This window comes from Punica granatum, chromosome 5 (assembly GCF_007655135.1).
Source record: "Punica granatum isolate Tunisia-2019 chromosome 5, ASM765513v2, whole genome shotgun sequence".
Lineage (NCBI taxonomy): Eukaryota > Viridiplantae > Streptophyta > Magnoliopsida > Myrtales > Lythraceae > Punica > Punica granatum.
Window position 1 is genome coordinate 4,380,994 of NC_045131.1, and position 15,302 is coordinate 4,396,295.

Consider the following 15,302-nt stretch of genomic DNA (forward strand, 5'->3'; position numbering starts at 1 on the left):
TTCAAACTAAGCAAGCGTACAGCTATATTGATACTGATTAAAAAGGATACAAAGACAAAGCTTTAATTCAACAAACAAATAATGAAATAAACATTTTCAATATCTACAAACATTTCGATAAATATTTCCAATACCTGCATAATAAGGGGGTTCTGCCAAGCAATGAACAAACTGTTGCCATCAAGGTACTGAAACTTGAAGAGCAGGGAGCCAGCAAGAGCTTCATAGCCGAGTGCGAAGCCCTGAGGACCATCCGGCATTGGAACCTCGTGAAGATTATCACTTCTTTCTCAGCCATTGATTTTTGAGGTGAAGATTTTAAGGCTTTGGTATTTGAATTCATGCCCAAGAGAAGCCTTGAGAAGTGGTTGCATCCAACACCAAACGAGAGTGGAAGAGATAACAACACTACGACATTAAGTATAGTAGAGAGGTTAAGCATTGCAATTGATGTGGCCACAGCACTGGAGTATCTCCACCACCAGTGCCAAACGCCAATTGTTCACTGTAACTTGGAGCCCAGCAACGTTCTCCTTGACAGTGATTTTCTGGCACATTTAAGTGATTTTGGCTTTGCAAAATCAATTTTCTCACATCAGATTTTGTTCAACTCAGGAAATTAGATTAACTTGGTTTCAATTAGAATATTTATGCTTGGAACATCTGTTAAATGTTGAAGGCTAGAACTATGTTTCAAATGCAGAATATGTTGTTGGAGGTGAAGTATCCATGGAGGTCGATGTTTACAGCTTTGGGATTCTCTTGCTTGAAATCTTCACAGGGAAGAGACCCACTAGGCCCATGTTAGGTGACAACTTCAGCCTTCGTGAATTCATCCAGGCATCTCTTCCTCACGAGCTGAATCAAGTGTTGGACCCAGTCCTTTGCATGAGAGAATTACAGGGCAACCTTTACGAATGCTTGGACTCAGTTCTGCGGGTCGGTCTTATGTGCTCTAACATGCAACCGAAGGAGAGGATGGACATTGGAGAGGCTGCCATATCACTGCGAAAGGCAAAAGCTGTTCTTCGAATTGGCACGAGAAGAAACAGAGTGTGACAGAGTGAAAGATACGTCAGGCCATCAGTTGCTCGAAAGTTTCTTTAGTAGGCTGTAGTATGTCTAAACATTTGAACATTTTTGCTTGATATACAATCGATCCTCTTATTTGACTGTGTTTAAAGTAAATTTTCTCCCCTGTACTACATCTACGTCCCATATAAGTCTTCTATCAGAAATCTAAGAGTTGTAGAACCATTTGCAGTGCTTATCCGAACAATTTCTGTTTGTAGATTCCAATTTCTTTCAGCCAACCTCCCCCGTGACGCACCAAACACGGCAATTTTTCGGCACATGTTAGTGATTTTGGACTTTCAAAGTAGAGCTTCTGCATCTGACTAGATTGTGAGATTAGAGGCATGATTGGCCATGTTGCACCAATCAAAATCAAGCTACAATTGAACTATTTCGCACTAAATTTAACTGCAAATTCGGGAATGATTCTTAAATTTGAATCGAAAAATCTCTTATTGATACGGTTTTCGGCTGGGGATTTAATTGATGGCCGTCTTATTTTCTTTTTCTTTCCTGCTATTTTTCATTTTATGCTTTGGTGATTACCAAGTCAAACCACTTGATTATCTGTTACTATATAAAGTTGGATTTTCTGCTCAATTTCAAGTTTTCACACTCTGCTTTCATTCAGCCGGCATACCTACCTCAGTAGAGACAAAGACTTGGGACAAGAACAGCTGACTCGCCGGTTCCATAAACAAATTGTCTTCTGATTGTGAAATTCAATTTTATGAACACGATGTCAAGTCTTCTGGGAGACTTTGAACTTATAGTAAATTAATATTTTCCCCAGTTTCAATTATATGCAAATGTAACATCAAACACCAGCGAATCAGTACTACATTTATATATAAGTTGAAGGAAGCTGAGATACACCTCAACCCAGCCTCTGCGTTCCAACATATTGAATTTCCACGAACGCACGAACAATGACTCCAAAGATGCCAAACTGCTCTTTCATCCTTGTTCTCATCATCTTCCAAGCAGTGGCTGCTTCTAGCCTCACCAACGAAACAGACTACGAAGCCTTAGTGGCATTCAGAGGTCAGATAACTTCAGATCCATCCAATTCCCTCAGATCATGGAACGGTTCAATCCACTTTTGCAATTGGAACGGAGTAACCTGCGGAAAGAAGCATCAGCGGGTGACCGCACTTGAGCTCCCATCGCTCAAGTTGGCAGGTACTTTGCCTCCTCATATTGGAAACCTTACTTTCCTCAGGATGCTTAACCTCTATGAGAATGGTTTCTCCGGGATACTACCAGATGAAATTGGTCGCTTGAGGAGGCTGCAGACTCTTTCTCTAGACAACAATTCTTTCAAGGGAGAGCTGCCAAGAAATCTTACCAATTGTGCTGATCTTTCACATATGGGCATGGGCGGGAATAATTTTCATGGGTCAATTCCTGAAGGACTCGGTTCTCTTATAAAGCTCACTGTATTATGGCTATACGCAAATCAACTCACTGGCAAAATCCCGCCATCGCTGGGCAAACTCTCGGCTCTTACAAGTCTTTCTTTGGCACAAAATCACATAGAAGGAGACATACCGCCACAACTTGGTCAGCTTTCAAAATTAACGCACCTTCGGTTACAAGTCAACAATCTTTCTGGTCCCATTCCCCCTTCCCTTTACAATATCTCTTCCATTGTCATGTTTGCGGTTGGTGGCAACAATCTAAGCGGGTCTCTTCCTTCTGATCTGTTCCTAACATTACCCAAACTTCAGGGGCTGTATCTCGGCATTAATATGCTTTCAGGACCGGTTCCATCCTCAATAACCAATGCTTCTGAACTCGTGGTAATTGTTTTATCTTCTAATGCCTTTACGGGACCGATGCCGACAGACCTGGGTGGACTCAAAAAGTTGCAGTCTCTATTTCTTGGTGGCAACCTTCTAGGAACTAAACAAGGTGATGATTTAAGATTCCTTACTTCCTTAAACAACTGCACTGACCTACGTGCAGTGTGGGGAAATTATAACAATCTCAAGGGGACAATTCCGGATTCTGTTACGAATTTCTCGACCACCTTTACTTTACTCGCTCTGCATGAAAACTTCATATCAGGAGCCATTCCTTCAAGAATAGGGAACCTCGTAAACTTGGAGTGGCTCACTCTGTATGATAACATGCTTATGGGAAGAATCCCCGACTCCATAGGGGAACTATCCAAGCTGCAGCTCTTCTCCATTGCCCAGAATAATATCTCAGGTGTAATTCCGTCCTCCATTGGCAACATGACTTCAATCGTCTATTTTTTTTTATTGGGGAACATGTTAGAGGGGACCATACCCTCATCCATAGGGAACTGCACACGTCTTAGCGAAGTAGATATCTCCCAGAACCACCTTGTTGGCAATGTACCTGAACAACTTTTTGGTCTTAGTCTACTCTCAATCGAAGCAGCGCAAAATAATTTCACAGGTCCAATTCCATATCGAATTGGTAAGTTGGTGAATCTCCACAACTTGGATCTTTCGGAGAACAATATGTCTGGAGAAATCCCATCCACTATAGGTGATTCTGTGGTGTTGCAATGGCTATACTTGCAGGGCAACCATTTTAGCGGAACCATCCCACCTTCCATGTCAAATCTAAAAGGCATAGCATTCCTCGATCTTTCTAGAAATAATTTCTCCGGTCAAATTCCTGGGTTTTTTGCTGATAGACCATTCATCCAGAATCTCAATCTCTCCTTTAACATGTTTGAGGGTGAAGTGCCAAACCGAGGAGTCTTCCAGAACCTCAGTATTGTTTCAGTTACTGGAAATAGTAAGCTCTGTGGAGGACCACCGGGCTTACAGTTGCCAAAATGTATAGAAGCAGCACCGAAGAAAGGACATAAGTCACAATCTCAGACGATAGGTCTGGCAATTGGTGTCTCAGTCTCCATATTTTTACTACTAACAGGAGCCATCATCAGTGCAAGGTTCTATAGGTCGAGTGGGTCAGTAAGGCAAGAAAAAGTAACTTCACCGACTGAAGATCGTCACCTGAAGCTTTCTTATGCGGAACTTTCTCAAGCGACCGATGGATTCTCTCTTGAAAACAAGATCGGGGAAGGAAGCTTTGGTGTAGTCTATAAAGGGATTCTACCAAGTAGTGAACAGACTGTTGCCGTGAAGGTACTTAAACTTCAAGAACGGGGAGCAAGAAAGAGTTTCATGGCTGAGTGTGAAGCTCTAAGAAACATTCGTCACCGGAATCTTATCAAGACTATCACCTGTTGCTCGACCTTGGATTCCCAAGGAGGAGATTTCAAGGCCCTTGTGTTCGAGTTCATGGAGAATGGGAGCCTCGAGAAATGGCTGCATGCAGTTCCAAATGAAACAGGAGGAAGTGAGACTGACATGACACTAGGTGTACTACAGAGATTAAATATAGCCATTGATGTGGGCAATGCATTGGAATATCTCCACCACAATGGCCAAACACCAATAGTTCACTGCGACTTGAAAACGAGCAATGTTCTTCTCGACAGCGAGTTCACAGCACATGTAAGTGATTTTGGCCTTGCAAAGTTTCTCATGGGCGACCAAGCATCAGGGAGGACAGAGAATAGTTCGATTGGGATTAGAGGAACTATCGGCTACGTTGCCCCAGGTACATACTGAATAATGGCTATCTATTTCTCACAGTAGTGCTAGAAAAATTGTTCCCAATCAGTTTTGTTTTCAATATGAAGCAATGTATTATCGTTTTAAATCTTATTAAGATTTTCCCAAAATACAGAATATGGTATCGGAGGAGAGGTATCCACAAAGGGCGACGTATACAGCTTCGGCATTCTCTTGCTCGAGCTATTCACTGGGAAAAGACCCACAGCCATGTTCAGTGGTGATTTCGGCCTTCATGAATTTGTTGAGAGATCACTTCCTCATGGGTTGGATCAGGTGCTAGACCCGTTGCTTCGCTTGAAAGACGTGCAGGGCAACCTCCATGAATGCTTGGTCTCAATCCAGCGAGTTGGGCTGATGTGCTCTGCTGCTCAACCAAATGAGAGGATGGACATTAGCAAAGCGGCAGTAGAATTGCAGAAGGCACGAAGTATTCTCTTGCGAGGGAAAACAGGGCGTGAGAGTTGTGTGCTCGATATATAAATAATGGTACATCCACTTGGGAGTTTTTCACAGTTATTGTTAGCATCATCCAGTCGGGATTCGAGTCTTTCTGAAAGGCTGAATCAGGTAGTAGACCTCCATCTCCAGCCGATAGTTGCTGGCAAAACACTATCTCATAAGCAAGATTTATGTGCTTAACATTGAAAGTCGGGATTTCTCCCAACCGTTTTGCAAGATCAATAATCAGGAGTTTGTTCGTTATTAGATTTCCTATTAATGCCGGTAGTGATCGAAGATGGTGTGTTACAAATAGAAGAATGACCTGGTAGTAACTGAAATAAGCCAGAAAATTAACCAAATTTTAAGCATCAAAACTTAGGTTGCTGTTAAATCAACCACTAAACATCAAAGTATCCTGTTCACATTAAACTTTGTGTATGTCATGCACGAATTTCACAAGATAGAGTAAACTGAGTAAAACTGAGTCAACTACAGAAGTAGGCGTGTATCCGTAAGTCTGGGTCTCCCGAGTCCGGTTATTATTTAGACTATGTACCCCATCTCCAAGGTGAAAGGAGAGACCCAGATGAGATATCCGGCTTAGGCACCTCATAATGCCTTTGCAACCGAATGGTGCAACTCCTTGAGAGAGCCTTTGAGGAAGCTGCTGCCACAGTGTGAGTCGGGACTACCAGCTTCTACTTTCCCAGCCTTGACCTCCTGTTCTTCATCGTCGTCGTCATCATCACTTGGAGGCAAGTCATATCGCCTGAAGTTCCCACCCATCCCACAGGTCTGCTTCTTCTTGTCTCTACCACCCCAGCGAGAAGAATCCTTCTTGCTCTCGAAGGCAGAGTCAGGAACACCAGAACTGAAGCTCTCCATGTCGTCATCATCACCATCAGCAAACATGTTGTAACGCCTGGAACCTCCACTAAACCCACGATGTTGTTTCTTCGTCTTGTCCCTGCTGCTGCCACGTGAGGATTCCTTACCACTGCTACCCCCTCGCGAGAAGTCTTTACCTTTCTGAGCTTTCTTTCCAGATTTCTTTTCTTTCTTGGGCAACTTTTGCTGCTTTGTGCCTCTACTTAGGATTAACTCTAACTGTGTGGGAGGCGGATCATACACATCAGGAGCCCATGTCACTGTTAAATTCTTCTGAGATTGTTCCGCCCTTTCACGGCTGCCTTTCATGGCTGATACGAGGTTTGCAGGACTCTGAAAGTAAGGATGGAATGTATTAGACAAATCTGTAACGCATGGTTATAGCAAGAAGATTCCTAGATTCTCAATGAAGATATTATGGGACGAACAGCAGGTGGGATCAAAACATTATGTCGGGGGATGATGCTAACCACTGACCACTAATATCCAGATATAACTTTTCCTTTCAATAACAATGCCGAATTACAGCGACAAGACCCAATTCAATGGCGGCCTAGTATCAATTTTGTTGCAGTGGAACAAATTTGCGAACATGATTACCAACTTCGAAACAGAGAAACCTCGAAAGAGGCATTAGAAACGGACTTACAGGCAGGGCCATTGCGAGCTCATAGACCTTCCTCAGAGATTCCCTTGAAAGCTCTGCTTCCCCAGCCTCTTCATCAGTAGATGAATCATCAAACATCTTTCGGTGCCTTCCAAAGGCATTTATAACCTCATCCTCGCTATCATCATCCTCATCGGAGACCCACCGCTTTCCATGAACATCTCGAATTTTTAAGACTTTATCGAGATTATTCCCGAGCCTGTTACCGAAACTGTCGCAGTCATCAGAATCCGACTCAAGAGAATGCGAATACGCGTCCATCAATATCTGCATGAAAGCACAGAATCGTTTATTCACACAATGCCCGAACAGCGGAGCGAGATAACACAACAGCAACAATAACTTCATCCTCCATCCACAGTATGAAGTGCTAGACCAGTGCCTCAAAGCATCATCCTTACACTATACTACCAGAGATATATACAGCATATACAACATTGAATCCCATCAATCGCAAAACAAGCACCTTCCGGGAGCTAATGTCAGCAACTTGATACCTAAAACTCGATCCCAAAGCCGCCGATCGCCAATAAGACTCGCGGGGTCACTTCTATAAGCCGAAACAAAGCAGAGAAAAAACACGAAAGGCTCCTGCTTTAACTAAGGTCACCACGCCGATCGCCTTCCTCCGGGTGTTTCAGGCGGTGATCAGAGAGAAGGAAGCAGAAGCGCCGAATGCGTGAACACAATGCAGCTGGGTAACAAAGGAGGGAGCTTTATACTGACAACGGGGAGCTCATCACAAAAGGAAGCGACCCATTAGAGATAGGATTGGATCTCAGAGATTGAAGAAGAAGATGATGAGATTTGGATACGAAATCGGGAGCGAGGAATTAGGGATTTCTTTTCCCTTTCCATTTCGAGCTGTACAATATATATAGATATGTGTGTGGGTCCTCGGACAACCGGAGCGCCTTTGGCGTGATTACCCGCTCCGTACGTTGCTGAGGGTTCACGGAACCTCGAAAATTAGTCGGCGAATCCCAGACACCCGGTTAACAAAAAAAAATAAATAAAAAATAAAAAAAAAAATGTGTGTGGGTGTATGTATGTATATGTACGTATATATGGAGAAGGACTTCGCCTGGTCAAACTGATATTTCGCGGTAGAACGTGGGCCAATGGGGAACAGCCACGTCACGCAAAAGTTGACTTTTCCACCATGGACTGGACCGATGTGTCCCGATCCAGCTCAGCCCTGTGCCGACCCGGCCCTGCAGTATATTTGACATCCGGACTATCGAGTGGGATAATAATAAAAACATGGATAAACATCGGATATGTCGGGATATACCACGCGTTCGCCCGTATGCTGCAATATCATTCGTATTATATCACTAGATATTAGAAACAATGACGACTTATAAAAGATGATTTCTGTCCACTAGAATTTCATTATAGATAGATCTATACCTTTTAAATAGTAGATAGATAGGCAATTTTTTAAAAAAATTTAAAATAGACAGACTAATAGGAATTGATTAAAGCGATTCGACATTTATTTTTCTCATATAATATCTCGAGTTCTAGCCTTGTAAATAAAAAAATCAATACTATGAGAGTTTGATCCTCTTAGTGGATCGACCAGACTTGAACTGGATTAATCGAGATCCATTAGACTTCCTGATATCATGTATGCACCACAAAAAAAAAAGACAGAGAGTGAGGGATTGGATCTCGTTTTATTCATGGCCTACTAAACACAAGGCCCATGGGCTTTTATATTACAGGCCCGTTCAAAGGCCGGGGGAGAAGTTTGGTAAATTTTCATAGTGCACCTATAATTGATTCTACATTACTACTATTCGCTCCCTGAATGTTACCCCATCTCAAAATGCACCTCAAAGTTTATTTTCTTTATTGTACTTTACTATTTCTTAATTAAAATAAAACTTTAATGTGTGTTTGATAACACAGATCAAGTGCTAAAAATTAAATTTATAGGACTTAATTAGATTCATTCATTTTTAGTTTATGCGCAGCTACCCCAATTTTTTAATATTTTCAGCTCTGCCCCTAATGTTTTGAGAATTCCAAAATGGTCCATTTACCCATAATACGAGAGAGAGAGAGAGAGAGAGAGAGAGAGAGAGAGAGAGAGAGAGAGAGAGAGAGAGAGGAGGACGGCTCAACACGAGGTGGCGGTGGTGGCCGGGATCGAGGCCACCATCACCCTCGATTGTCCTTCTCTCTCTTCAATGAGCCACGCCACCCCTACCGACGACCTCGCTTTAGCAATGGCGGTTACGATTGGAGCCACAACTCCCCCTTCAATCTCATTGTTGTCTCCTCCTTTTAATTATTTTTCAGTAATCGTAAAAAAAGATATAATATTAACATACTAGAGTCAACGTGTAAAAAAGGTGAATATTGGGCTGGAAGATAAATATAAATCTAAAACAGTTCTCGGCACTTAATTTTGCCGAATAATTTTCTTAAAAAAAAAATTTACCAAATAATTTTTACTTGATCAATTAAGTACTTATTTCATTAATTTAAACACTTCAATCAACTTTTACAAATTTAAGCACTTAATTTTCAACACTAATTTTAAGTGCAAAGGAACACACACTTACACTTCACAGCAAATTTCCTGGAAAAAAAATAACAATCCATATCAGCTGGGACAATTAGATAGCTTCGTCATTTCCATTGGTACATATTGGATGGTGAAGGCTTCTGCGAATAAATAACTGATGGCTTGGGAACTGTTTATATGTCAACTGGAAGAATGGCTCGAGCCTTCCGCAGTCGCGCAACAGCTTCCCCGATTTCCATCCTGTCATTTGGCAATGAAGCCGAGCGAGCAAGCAAGCCCAACTCGGAGGATTGATGCCAAGCATTCGAGGAGGCTGCTGTGTGGTTCTAAATCCTGTCCTCCTATATGAAGCATTGGGTCTACAACTTGCAGTAGCTCATGAGTAAGAGATGTCTCGACAAACTCCCGAAGGCCGAAGTTGCCTCCAAACATGGGCCCAGTGGGTCTCTTTCCAGTGAACTGTTCGAGCGTGAGAATCCCAAAGCTGTAGACATCGCCCTGTGTTGATACCTCCCCGCCAACACCGTTCTCTGCATTTGAAAGTTGTCATGATCCCTCAGAACTTATCATAAACAGCTAAAGCTTTCAACAAGAATATTTCAATTTTTCTTGGCTATTGGGATAAATATGTCCATGAATATAGTTTAGCGTTTACCTGGTGCAACATAGCCGATAGATCCTCTAATCCCAATCATGCTGCTCAATGTCGTCCCAGATGATCTGTCCACAAAAAATTTTGCCAGCCCGAAATCTCCCATGTGTGCCTAAAAAACACCATCGATAAGAACATTGCTTGGCTTCAAATCGCAGTGAACTATGGGCACTTGGCACTGATGGTGAAGATACACCAGTGCAATGCCCACATCAATGGCTATGCTTAACCTCTGAGCTAAACTGAATGCCATGTTATTCTCCGGTCCTATCTCAGCTGAGACTGGGTGCTACCATTTCTCGATGCTCCCATTCGGCATGAACTCAAACACCAAGGCCTTGAAATCCTCTCCTCAGAAATCAATGGTCGAACAGGCAGTGATAGTCTTCACGAGGTTCCGATGGCAGATGTTCCTCAGGGCTTCACACTCAGCCATGAAGTTCTTGCCTGCCCCCCGTTCTTCAAGTTCGAGTACCTTTATGGCGACAACTTGCAAGGTTCCGGGCAGAACCCCTTTGTAGACTGCACCAAAGCGTCCTTCACCAATAATGTTTGCCGGAGAAGACCCATCTGTAACCTGAGAAAGTTCCGCATAAGAAAGCTGAGGGTGATGATTCTCAGGCAAAGAGTGAATAGTTGTTTTCCTTTTCGACTTTTTGGATCTATAGAGAACCATTGAGATGATCCCTGCTAAAAGTAAGATGGTGGAGATTGAGATACTAATGGCCAAAACTGTCCCACGAGACACTGATCTCCTATTATTCTTCCTTACTGCTTCGCATTTCAGCAACTTCAATGTTGGAGGTCCTCCACATAACTTATTATTTCCAGTAACTGAAACCGCACTGAGGTTACGAAAGACTCCTCCCTCCGGCACTTGGCCCTCTAACATCTTGGAAAGATTGAGATTCTCTTTGGAAGTGAATTCAGCCAAAAATCTTGGAATCTGACCCGAAAATTTGTTCCGAGAAAGATCGAGTAACTGTAGGCCTCTCAAGTTCATCATAGAAAAGAAGGAATGGTCCGACTAAGTTGGTTATCTTCCAGGCTGAGCGATTCCAACACCACACAGCTGCCCAAGGCGGGTGGAATTTCTCCTAATAATGTTATTCTTGGAAAGATCCAAAATCCTGAGATTCACCAGGGTGCCCACCTCTGATGGAATTGGACCGGTAAAACAGTTTTGTGCTAGGTGTAGACCTGCTGAAAGCGAAGAAAGATCAAACAGTTCTTTGGGCACAGTGCCGATGAGTCAATTCTGGGACAGAGATAGTTCATTGAGATATGTGGCATGTGCAGTTCCCAATAGAAGCAGGAATAGTTCCCTCTAGCATATTCTCTCCTAGGAAGATCTGATTCAGGGAAATCATAGTCCCGATGGATGATGGAATTATTCCGGAGATATTGTTATGGTGGACAGAGAATTGATGCAGGATGGAAAGTCTCCCGATGGAATCGGGAATTTTTCCTGTAAACAAATTGTCATACAATGCAAGAAGCTTCAAGTTTACCAGGTCCCTATACCAGAAGGTATCATTCCTGATACTAAGTTTTGGTCCAGCCGAAGTGAAATTGGATTCAGAGATGGGGTGTGTAATTGTCGTTATCCTCTGATCCCTGAAGTTGTATCCTCCTTTTCTCCCCATGTGGTAATCATTCGAGAGAGATTTGTTTGATTTCACAATGTAATTTTAAAATCACACTTTAATTTAATTCTACCCACAATAAAATAAAATAACTCATACAAAGTCAAAGGATGGACCTCATACATAACTATTTATACAACTCTTTTTCAAAATCAAAATCTGATTTTAAAATATTACTTACAAACCAAACGCAGCAGAATTCTCTGATAACCTGTTGGATAAATTTTCGGACTCGAACCCATATGCAATCCAAAAGCTTAAGCCAATGGGTTACTGGGCCTTTGTCTTTTATAAACTTTTCTCATATTTTCCTTTCAACCGGTGTGGGATATTTTTGTCCTCTCTCACACTCCCTAATTTTTCTCCAACATCCCGCCCTCACGTGGTATCATGTCGTCTTACACGAGACACGTGACCTTAATCAATCGACGGGACCACACGACTTAATCACACCCGCCCTTACTTCAATGTCCCGACATCGGACACAACAGGTGCATGCTTGAGCCGCATGTTACGCTTACACTCGAGCCTACAGGTCACACAAACCCTCGCATACATGCGCATTATGCACACCTCACGACACGAAGCCGCCCTACACATCCAGGATTATAACCATGGGCTCTGATACCAATTGGATAAATTTTTAAATAAAATGGGCCTAATTCGGACTCGGATTCATATGCAATCCAAAATCTTAATCCAATGGGTTACTGAGCCTTTGTCTTTTATAAACTTTTCTCATATTTTCCTTTCAACCGGTGTGGGACATTTTTGTCCTCTCTCACACTCCCCAATTTTTCTCCAACATAACCGTTGACACCCTTTTTGGTACTAGTCTCTACGGGCTCACTTACTGTCTTTAGTGTAACCCAGTTTATTGATGTAATACTCGTGAGCTTTATGGGCCCCTTATCCTGAGCCCATATCATCTGCCTGCCCCCACCCCAACCTCAACCCCCCACCACCCACCCCCAACCCCCCCAAAGCCTGTGTTTTCATGGAAAACGCAGGATTGGTTCATGTTTTTTTTGGTTCGGGCAGTATGTACTTTAGAATATTCTTTTGTGACCACACCTGAATCAGTTCAGTGCAGTTGGTTAAGGAGGTAAGGAATCTCAAGTCATCACCATCTTCTGTTCCTAGTAAGTTCGGACCAAAAATTAGACTCTGCACTTTCTTAAGGCCTCCAAGGTCTGCTGGAACTGACCCTGTAAAGGAGTTATGACCTACATCAATCTGTACAATTTTCGAGGCATTCCCTATAGAGGCCGGAATTGGTCCTGAAATCTATTAATGCTGACATACAGCCCTTTGGAGTTTCGGTAATATCAAGAACAAATCAGAGGGAAGTGGCCCACTCAGATTGTTGTTAGAAACCAAGATCATTGCGATGGATGGGATATTAAGGATTGAGGTGGGAATGGGACCAGAGAGATTGTTATTCGATAATTGAAGGAATTCTAATTTGGATAACTTCCCAAGTTCTGGCGGTGTGCTTCCTTCGATGTGATTCAAAGCTAGATAAAGATGGGTTAGAGTAGAGAGGTTCCCAAGGGAAGGTTAGATTTCACCAGTGAAACGATTCATGGAAAGGTTTAATTTGTTGAGGTTTACAAAAGAACCGAGTTCATGTGGAATTCGAACCCCGGAGATTGTTTCCAGCCAAAAACAAGGTCGTCAGGTCATGGCAATTAGTCAGATTCCTTGGCAGCTCTCCTTCAAAAGAATTGTTAGTCAGCTTAAGGATTCGTAGCCTCGATAAGTGACTTATCTCTTGGGGAAGGATCCCATTAAATTCATTCCTGTTGAGGTGAAGCAGAAGGTAAGGTTCCCTACATGAGGAGACAAAGAACCTACCAATTGAAGCGACGGGAGCTTCAGCTGGGTCACCCGCTGATGCTTTTTCCCACAGGTCATACCATTCCAAGCACAGAAATGGACCGAATCATTCCACGATATGAGGGCTTCGAGAGGGTCCAAGGTTATCTGCCTCCTAATGGCAAGTAAAGCTTGGTAGTCTGTTTCATTGGCAAGATTGGGAGCAGTTTTAGCAGAAACAGCAATTAGGCAGAGGATGAGAGGAAGGATGAGAGAGCGATTCGGGAGCTTCCGGATCATTGGTTGTAAGGGTGCGGATAGTGAAGTTGTAATCAATCAGAAGGAAAGCTGCCGCTGCTGCATATGGATATTACCTTATATAGTATATCAGATTGTACTTGCTCCCAAAAGTTTATGCTTTAATATTACTTTTGGCCCGTTAATTTATTCAGTTCTTCTCAGCTTTTGTTGAATTTTTGACTCAGTATTCATATGACTAATAAGAGAAATTACGTGTCGATTGGATGGCGAGAGCTAAAGACACTTTAGAGAATAAATGAAACATCTCAAAGGACTGCATCAATGAACCAGCATCGACACAATCAAGGGAGCGTGGATATCATCGCCATCATTCAAGCATTGTAGTTTTAGTTAGTATCCCATGATAACACTGAGTGCGAAAATTTCAAACTGTAAGAATCTATCACACACAATCTCTTACAATAACAAGATTAAAATAATATTTGTTATTGATAGTGGCTTGACAAGAATTTTCTGTGTGATATATGGAAAGTGAACTCCATTTCCGAGTTCATGATGGATCTTTTTGACTTGTAGTAGTTTGGGGTGTATTATTGCATGCAAGTAATCAGTAAAAATCCCGCTTTTCCCATAAAAATTAATAAAATTGGTCGAGAAATATAAGGATTTTCTGTACAAATACAAAACATTAAAAAAATACAAGGTCCAACAACTACGTAAAAATTCCTAATGGATTCGTTTCCGCCACACCACTCTAACCAGTGAAAAACAACTAAGAAAATAGATTTCGAGGATGAGCTTGCAGTCTAATGAATAACCATAAATTTAAACTAGCCGGTTCAATGATATCATAAAAAATATTGTCGAGATTTTAAGAACTTAGATCATTCAAGTGCCCCTTCCAATGTCTGACCGTAGTCGTGGCTCCAAACTAACAACCTCTCTGCTAGTCATTTCCGACTATTGGGTTCAACGACTGGTTCAAAGCGCTACAACACTTATCAACTTCCATCAAACTCTCATTTTAGATCTCAAGACCTTAAGTCTCATATTCAAATGTCATAATTGATCGTATAAAAGTATAGCGAAAACAACATATATATCTATTTTTTCCTATAATTTTTCCCTTTTTTTTCCGCCAATTTCTCTCTTGGCTCCTGTTTCTCCTAACACTCTCTCTGTATGTTTTGGCCGTGAAGATGAAACTGCTAGAAGAATAAAAAAGGCGCCATGAAAAGAAGCAAAAATTTACGATGTGGAAACGTTGATAAGGATGATCAAGGAAGCGCTGAATTGGCTGAGCTCAAAGGGAAAAATAAGGAAAATGATTACCCATGATGAGGAAAAGAACGTCACAAAGAGGAGGTTAATTTCAAAACACATTCAAGGTATCAAAATGCTTCCTATGATTTTATTTGTCTCAACATACTCCCCAAGAATGGGTAACATCGATCGATCGGTAACGGTTTGGAAGGAAAGTGGGTTATGTACAATTTTCATGACTCTTAAATGAGGACCCCAGTAGAAATTTAACATGTGCGAGCCCAGATACTTCTTTGCTTATGTGAAATTATTTCTTCTTCCTTATTGAGCAAGAAGAATTGCAGTAGAGAAGAACAATTTAGTACAAACTGAGTTTTTCGGTTAAAGCTAAATAATTTCTTTTCGCCTCTTGTTGGACATTTTAGGATGG

General features: G+C 42.0%; 4 protein-coding genes and 1 pseudogene across 5 annotated transcripts; 2 read left to right on the forward strand and 3 right to left on the reverse strand.

Moving 5' to 3' along the window:
* The first annotated feature begins 341 nt into the window (after nt 1–341).
* LOC116207896 (probable LRR receptor-like serine/threonine-protein kinase At3g47570) lies at nt 342–1,059 on the forward strand. The gene is made up of 2 exons (XM_031541011.1): nt 342–540; nt 704–1,059. The coding sequence occupies exons 1-2, from the start codon at nt 342–344 to the stop codon at nt 1,057–1,059; spliced, it is 555 nt and encodes a 184-aa protein (XP_031396871.1).
* An 894-nt stretch (nt 1,060–1,953) lies between these two features.
* On the forward strand, nt 1,954–5,402 carry LOC116208812 (probable LRR receptor-like serine/threonine-protein kinase At3g47570). The gene is made up of 2 exons (XM_031542372.1): nt 1,954–4,680; nt 4,810–5,402. The coding sequence occupies exons 1-2, from the start codon at nt 2,004–2,006 to the stop codon at nt 5,175–5,177; spliced, it is 3,045 nt and encodes a 1,014-aa protein (XP_031398232.1). The 5' UTR covers nt 1,954–2,003; the 3' UTR covers nt 5,178–5,402.
* A 74-nt stretch (nt 5,403–5,476) lies between these two features.
* Nucleotides 5,477–7,567, reverse strand: LOC116208813. Of its 2 annotated transcripts, none has more exons than XM_031542374.1 (3): nt 7,160–7,567; nt 6,676–6,960; nt 5,477–6,359 (listed from the first exon to the last, which is right to left on the reverse strand). In XM_031542374.1, exons 2-3 carry the CDS (start codon nt 6,952–6,954, stop codon nt 5,748–5,750), a joined length of 891 nt encoding a protein of 296 aa, XP_031398234.1. In that variant the 5' UTR covers nt 6,955–6,960; nt 7,160–7,567; the 3' UTR covers nt 5,477–5,747. The 2 variants fall into 2 exon arrangements, with proteins under 2 accessions (XP_031398234.1, XP_031398233.1); XM_031542373.1 differs by having other exon boundaries at nt 7,191–7,564.
* A 1,908-nt stretch (nt 7,568–9,475) lies between these two features.
* LOC116207897 lies at nt 9,476–10,887 on the reverse strand (annotated as a pseudogene).
* A 271-nt stretch (nt 10,888–11,158) lies between these two features.
* On the reverse strand, nt 11,159–11,530 carry LOC116207898 (putative receptor-like protein kinase At3g47110). Its single transcript, XM_031541012.1, has one exon. The coding sequence runs from the start codon at nt 11,528–11,530 to the stop codon at nt 11,159–11,161; it is 372 nt and encodes a 123-aa protein (XP_031396872.1).
* Between the last annotated feature and the right edge of the window lie 3,772 nt (nt 11,531–15,302).